Genomic DNA, 7,427 nt, shown 5'->3' on the forward strand with positions numbered 1-7,427 from the left:
CGTATTTGATTTACTGACTCGACCCGACTCCGAGTCAATAGTCTGTTGTGTTTAGCTGCAAAAGAAGAGCTAAATTGTGTAAGAAATGCAGCTAAAAAGAACAGACTGTTGACTCAGAGTCAGGTCGAGTCAGTAATCGAATACGCTATTAGTGATAAGCGGGGAGCACAGACTCTTGCATAACGCATTGAGGCATAAGAAATTGAACCAACCAGAGTTCTCTATTACGTGGAAGGGAAAGAAACGGAAAACTTCGATTGGTACATATTCTTATGCATTACGTGTTATGCGTTATGCAAGAGTCTGTGCTAGTGAACCAATAGGAAAGATTAATCCAACCAAGGTTGGTGTAGACCCAATTGGGCCGAAAACGCTATATAAATACCGGTCTACGCCATGTGTACTATACATTTTCAGCACTGATAGTAAATTTTGGAACGCAGCCCTTAAGGTGCCTTTTCATGCCGACGTTCATTTTCAGCGCTTATTTTCAAAATAAAGTCACGCGATAGAAAATGGGTGCATTCAGTACTACAATCGCTCACTGAGCGCTCAGTAAGCTCTTGCATTTGATTGGCATATTCCATTAGATCTAAAAATATACATCAATTAGATATAAGAGCTTACTGAACGCTCAGTGAGCGGTTGTAGTACTGAATGCACTCATTAACGAATATCAAGCGTCAATTTTGATCACGTGACCTATTTGATGCTAAAAATAAGACCCTGTGCACAATAGAAGGAATAAGGAATTAAGAATAAAGAATAAACGACTTTAACCTCTCTCAGAAATCGGATACATCGGGATACACGGTTTCTAATAGGTTGAAATCGTTTATTCTTTATTCCTAATTCCTTATTCCTTCTATTGTGCGCAGGGCCTAATGTTAGATTCACACTGCATCCGATTTGCGTCGTACGACGCTCCGCAACCAATCAGAAAACAAGATTCCGATGATACGAAGCAAAATCCATCGGAATCCTGTTTTCCAATTGGTTGCAGAGCGTCGTACGACGCAAATCGGATGCAGTGTGAATCCAGCATAAGCGTCAAGCGTCGGCATGAAAAGGCACCTTTATTCCTTCTATTATGCGCATATTGCGTTGCGCATGGCCTTTACATCATGCGTCTTTCTACCAATTCCACCATGCCAATTGCTATTCTTATTTCTTCCGGTTTTCGTCGCTCTTTCAGACGAACAAGATGGCTGATCAGGTATGTGCTCGACGCCGCGATCGTAAATAAATCAATTTCCTCGTTTACACATCATAACATTATTTTGTGAAAATACATTCTCGTCATGATTAGCGTTAGCTGATAAAAGTAGTTTATTAAGTAAGATCGTAGATCGAGGCGCGTTCAAATAGTTAAAGTTTGTCGGCGTAGCACGTGGTTAGGTCCACGCGTGCAAAGATGCGGACACGAAGAAGTAGAAATGACACGTAATCCATACAATTTTATTTGTTATAGAGCGAACGCGCGTTCCAGAAACAGCCCACGATCTTTCTTAATCGTAAGAAAGGTCTGGGCCCGAAGCGTAGGAAGCCTATGAGATACAGCCGCAATGTCGGACTCGGTTTCAAAACTCCTCGCGAAGTAAGTATAAATCTGCCTTGCTCTGATGTTTATTGTTCTGATATGATGATTTTGATCGGTAATCTTAGAACAGATGTGTTTCATTTACTATTAATTTATTTCACATTCATGTATAAGAAGCATATTGATTAAGGTTGCATATTGATTAAGGTGCTTTCCTTTTAGGATATACATTTGACTTAAGTATTGTTTTATCTTTATTATTCATTGAATACCAAGGAAATTAGAACGACGTTTGTGTCTTCTAAAAGGAAAGCAGCCTAACTCGCCGAGCACAGGTGAGTTTTTTAATTTGACTGATCAATTGCAAATGCTACTTTTATGGAGTAAAATTGCATTTGCGCATAAAGCAATTGATCAATCGATGAATTAAAAAAACTTACCTTTTGTATGAGATGTAAATGGTTGAATATACAAAGATTTAATCTGTTTTTATTCCTCTGCTAGATTGTACTAGAACTTTCTTTCTCGCTTTCATCAAATATTAAATATATCTATTTTGTTTTAGATTCCAAAAATGTATTTAATTTAGTTGTAAAATTTAGCTATAAAAAACGTCTATTCTATAATATTATTCAAGTAGGATGTAATTCATTGGGCTAAAGTGTATCAAATTAGAAATAGAGTTGATTACGATTTAAATAACTACAGATTATTTAATATATACCATAATTTTATAATTATTTTTATTACAATACTGTTATTGTAGATCGTTTTTATTACATTATTGTTATCGTAAATATGACCAAAATATTAATTGATGATAATATAAATATCACGATGGTCTTCTGAAGATATTTTGAAGAATCTATATTTTCTGAATGTTTTTACATCTATTTCTTATTTGTAAAAGATATATAATATGCCTTATATATTTTGCTGATTAAATCTTTGCAGGCTCTTGAAGGAACCTATATCGATAAAAAATGCCCATTCACTGGCAATGTATCGATTAGAGGACGTATTCTTACTGGCGTTGTACAAAAGATGAAGATGCAACGTACTATAGTTATTCGCAGGGATTATTTGCATTATATTAGGAAGTACAATCGGTTCGAGAAGCGTCATCGCAATATGAGTGTCCATCTCAGTCCTTGTTTCAGGTACATAAGCAATGAAATAATTTTTTTCTATTCATTAAAATTTTTTTAATTTCCACTTTTATGATGATAATTTCACGATGGTCTACTGAGATATTTTGATGATCATTATATATCTGAGTTACAAAATAATATTTAAAGAAAAATGAGCAATTAATTTAGCATTTATATTCACGAACTTTATGTTATATTTCAGAGATGTAGAAATTGGTGATGTAGTCACTATTGGAGAATGCAGACCTTTAAGCAAGACAGTAAGGTTTAATGTATTGAAGGTATCGAAAGGAACAGGATCAAAGAAAAGCTTCAAAAAGTTCTAAACATCTTACAGCAATGGTTTGTAACATTCATTATTTGTAATTTATATTACTATTATTAACCCTTAATACACCTTTGGGTCATTTGTGTTCTGCACATTTCTCTTTATATATAACAATTGTACATAATAATTTATATACAATTTATTATAAATATACAACTTTGTAAAAATATTATAAATATACAACTCTCTGAAGATGTCAAAATATATGTAAAAATTGCTTAATTTTTATATACTTATGAAAGTGATAAAATTAATCCAAGACGGGAAAGATCTATCGTATGTAGTAAAGGTACCAAAAACTAAGATGTGTACTAAGGGTTAATATAATTCTATTAAAATTTAACTTAAATGATGAAAACACGACGGTCTTCTGAAGATATATTGAAGAATGTCATACTCACTTTCTGAATATTTTTGCATTCAAGTTTTTAAGGCTCCTAAGCCTAATGCCTGGTTTATGTTTCAGTCTTAATCCTAAAATCCTAAAATTCGGCCAGTGATAGGAATACAGATTTCAATTAGATCTAATTAGGACTGGCCCTATTGGTTGAATTTTAGGATTTTAGGGTTAAGACCGAAGCATAACATTTCGTGTGTTGGTATGACAAAGATTTCAAATCTGTTGATCGACTGCAACACGGAAAGATCTGAGATCTCTCTATTTTGCAGCTAATCAACAGATTTAAAAAGCCTTATCATACGACACATGAAATATCCATCTTAAAAATGAATTTTTTTATATGAATGTAATATTTATAACATACCTCATATATCTTTGTTTTAATTACAGAACATTTTTGGCAGATTTCAAGGATGAGGTAAGAAAAAAATTGCAAAACGTGATTACACAATTCTGTATTATAATTCTCATATTCGAAATCTGACAAAATGACAAAAATAAAATTTCTATAAAAATACTAATAGCATATATTTTTCATATATCATTCCTTCAATACATATTATGTGAATGAGTATTTCTTAAGAAAATAATTTGCATATCTAATGAAGAATTTATGTTATATATATTCTCAATTATAGGAAGTCCAATGATCAAAAGAATTAATTTTTTAAATTACTTATACATATTGCATATGATAAAATGTGGAATTATTAGGTAATAACATATCATTTAGTTTTAAAAAATATATTTCAGCATTTTTTAACAAGTATTAACATATAAAAATAATTACAAGTATTTTGGCATATATATTGTTTTATATCATAAATTATAAAAATATTTAATTTTTAAAAAGAAGACATGTTATATTTGTGTCAAAGTTTATAATAAAGATAATGGTTCGTTGCGTAAAAAATCTAATTCATATATATATATACATATATTATTGAGAATTAATCTGCAATATTAAATAATTTAAATATTTCCAATCTCACAAAAGTGTATGACAGATTTATTGTATAGTATTTAGATTTTATAGATCAACAATAGAGAGCTCTAGTTATAAAGGCACCAATATTTAAATATTTCTTATGTATTCAGTATTTTCTATACTATTTTCTATTAATGGTTTTAATCATTCTTATTAAATTAATTTTGTCACAAATTTATCACAATTATGTTTGGTATAGTATGACAACTTAATAACTTTTCTACATGAAAAATAATATAATTTTAATCTTATTACTAAATATTAGAATTTATCAATTTCATTAATAGTAGGTATAGCTATAAAAAGATCTCACTCAATACAAAGGACAGTTCTGAGACTTTGAACCGTTATGATATAAAAATAGGATAAGAAAATATATTTTTTATATAGATATTAAATTTGTAGTTTCAATTGCTAATAAAACACTGGCAAATGGTTTATTTTAATCTATATAATATGTAAGAGAATAATTACATTTATGATAATTAGAAAATCATGGAAATTCAATTTTTTATTTAACTTGGAAATGATGTAAGCATGTCTATATGTCAAAACGTATATTCTTATCCTGTGACTTTCTATCCTTATATAATCCTTTACACGAAATATCAGTTACTTACAGTTATATTTGTTTTAGCTGAATATTCCGCTATATAAAGTATGTATATAATAGGCCCTGCAAAACTTAATAATAATGAGAATACGAGCAATTGTGTCCAGGACAATCCCCAGTTATCGCCCGAACATTTGAACATATTTGTTTCACAGGATTCAGCTATTTCTGTATTCTCAACATCATCAAGTAACGCATCGTGCTCTGTGTGAAAAATTTCAGGAGTATTGGCACCGTTGTAGGATGATAGAGGTTCACACACTGAATTCAGTATAATCGTATTAATTTCCGTGTTTGAGGACTCCGTGCTTGTCGATGTGACACTTAAGTCTATTAATTGTTCATCCGTTATCGCAGGTGCTTCCTCTTGGCATTGCTCAGACATGGTGATAGCATTATTATTGCCTTGACTTTCATGCGACGTCTCAGTTAAAATAGAGAATGGTTGTACGGGAACCTTAATATAAGGCTTAGCATATATTTCATTCTCTTTGTCGATTTTATTAATTCTTTTCAATTCAGATATCTAAAATTATGTGATCCATATTATGAATACAAATAAGCATAAAGATATGATTGCATATCTTTATGCCACGTATACATACACATTTTCTTACTGTATGTCAAAAATTATGCAATGCATATTATGTGACTAAAAGAGAACATAAAGATATGAGAGCTGTCTGTTTTAGTAGAACTTACATAATTCATTTTTCTCTCCAACGTAAAAAGAAAAAGAGGAAAAACAAATCATAAAATTTAGCTAAAAAAGGACAGGCCTGATTGCATATCTTTATGATATTCTTTATGGTATATGTATCACATTTTCCTACTCTACTATGTCTAAAATTATGCAATGCATAAATAAAAGGTAAAACATAAAGATATCAGATTTGTTTTTTTAATTTGAACTCACACAGTTCATTTTTCTTTCCATCATGAAAAGAAAAAGAAGAAATACGAACCATGACATTCAGATAAAAAAAACAGGCCTATGATTGCATATTTTTATGCTGCATACGTATCACGTTTTCCTACTCACTGTGCATCTGTATCGAAGAGCTAATGCTTGCAGAGTATCTTCAGGTTTTATTTGCACATTGATCACCTGAATTTTTCGACATAATGATGTAGGTCGTTTGATAGTTTGTAAAGAGATGTTATCCTCGTCTGTGCTACCTTCATCATCCGAGTGTAAAAACACATAATACGGGGAACTTTCTCTTCCACGCAGATGGACCGTCTGCCTGAGGGTTTGTTTTATTATTAAAAAGTGTATTTTTTTTTAATTTCTAATTTAAAGAGATTTTCCATTTATAATATTGATTCATTTTCTACATTTCTTATAAAAAGTACACAGTTTCCGTAAACACTATTAACTGCAATTGATTATATTTGTAAATTTATTATACACGTAATGTTACTTGTTAGTATGTTGCAAAAAATTTATATAAATAACGATGCGACAAAATTGTAATCGGATAATCAAATAACCTTGAAAATTACCTAACACTTTTCTGTTCCTCGAACGTCGAATTCATTAATTTTTGCGGCATAATGCGATCATACTTAGAATAATTTTACCCTTCAACGAGAACGTTTGTTCGCATATGCATAAATATTCAGGAAGAATGTTGTTACAGGTGACAGATGAGGGGTGACGTGTATTTAGCAAGCTGTGGGAGGCTTGTATAAATCAGTATAAATTGTATCGAATCGAGTTAGGTTAGGTTAGGCATATTGCAGGAGGCATGAGCGTGGGATGAGCCGTGAGCGACGCGTCTTCAGCGACTGTGAACATCGAGTGTCATTCAAGATGATGCGATTTGACGAAGAGGAAACGTTGAAAGATAAATCCCGATGCGCGAACGTTCGCGCTGATCTCAAAATGTGTTTGCTTCAAAGCGATTGTTGTAAAATCGTAAGTGAGCGCGAAACCGCCATAACCTATAATACCGCTGATCAATGCCGCTACAACTCAACGGTGTTTTTTTTATACATATGCATATTTAGGGTCTGAGCACAAGAATTGGTTGTAACGTTTACTTAGAGACTTAAGTTGTAGACGTAAGTAACGCACAAGTTTTCACATATGACGTGCAATTCATTGTCGTATCTTCAAGAAACGGCAATAAGTTGTACGTCATACGCCAAAGCTTGTGCGTTACTTACGTCTACAACTTAAGTCTCTAAAGGCCGGTTGTTCCATCTTTTGGTAAATTTTACCTGTAAGGTAAATCTGGTAATCCGCGCATGTGATTGAGGCCCAGTTGTTCCACCTTTTGGTAAATTTTCTCGACCTGTTGGGCACACAAGTAGCAAGATTACCCAATCACATGCGTGGATTGGCAGATTTATCTAACAGGTAAAATTTACCAAAAGGTGGAACAACCTAATAGCGTTTTCG

The 7,427-nt window shown here is 32.1% G+C and overlaps 3 protein-coding genes across 4 annotated transcripts in view; 2 read left to right on the top strand and 1 right to left on the bottom strand.

The window, feature by feature from the left end:
- The first annotated feature begins 1,142 nt into the window (after positions 1-1,142).
- On the top strand, positions 1,143-3,936 carry RpS11 (ribosomal protein S11). Its single transcript, XM_018518795.1, has 5 exons — positions 1,143-1,216; positions 1,472-1,597; positions 2,495-2,700; positions 2,894-3,033; positions 3,810-3,936. The coding sequence occupies exons 1-4, from the start codon at positions 1,205-1,207 to the stop codon at positions 3,015-3,017; spliced, it is 468 nt and encodes a 155-aa protein (XP_018374297.1). The 5' UTR covers positions 1,143-1,204; the 3' UTR covers positions 3,018-3,033; positions 3,810-3,936.
- A 1,018-nt stretch (positions 3,937-4,954) lies between these two features.
- LOC108768402 (lysM and putative peptidoglycan-binding domain-containing protein 3) lies at positions 4,955-6,599 on the bottom strand. Of its 2 annotated transcripts, none has more exons than XM_018518815.1 (3): positions 6,527-6,599; positions 6,063-6,267; positions 4,955-5,477 (listed from the first exon to the last, which is right to left on the bottom strand). In XM_018518815.1, exons 1-3 carry the CDS (start codon positions 6,574-6,576, stop codon positions 5,016-5,018), a joined length of 717 nt encoding a protein of 238 aa, XP_018374317.1. In that variant the 5' UTR covers positions 6,577-6,599; the 3' UTR covers positions 4,955-5,015. The 2 variants fall into 2 exon arrangements, with proteins under 2 accessions (XP_018374317.1, XP_018374316.1); XM_018518814.1 differs by having other exon boundaries at positions 4,955-5,546.
- Positions 6,600-6,719: 120 nt separating this feature from the next.
- LOC108768403 (cytochrome c oxidase assembly factor 5) overlaps positions 6,720-7,427 on the top strand; it is a 1,498-nt gene continuing 790 nt past the window's right edge. Inside the window, exon 1 of the mRNA XM_018518816.1 lies at positions 6,720-6,941. Within this exon, the coding sequence (XP_018374318.1) occupies positions 6,783-6,941 (159 nt within the window). The 5' untranslated portion in view covers positions 6,720-6,782. The remainder of the gene's footprint in view (positions 6,942-7,427) is intronic.

The sequence above is a fragment of the Trachymyrmex cornetzi genome, unplaced genomic scaffold, assembly GCF_001594075.2.
Source record: "Trachymyrmex cornetzi isolate Tcor2-1 unplaced genomic scaffold, Tcor1.1 scaffold793, whole genome shotgun sequence".
In the NCBI taxonomy this organism is placed as follows: Eukaryota; Metazoa; Arthropoda; class Insecta; order Hymenoptera; family Formicidae; genus Trachymyrmex; species Trachymyrmex cornetzi.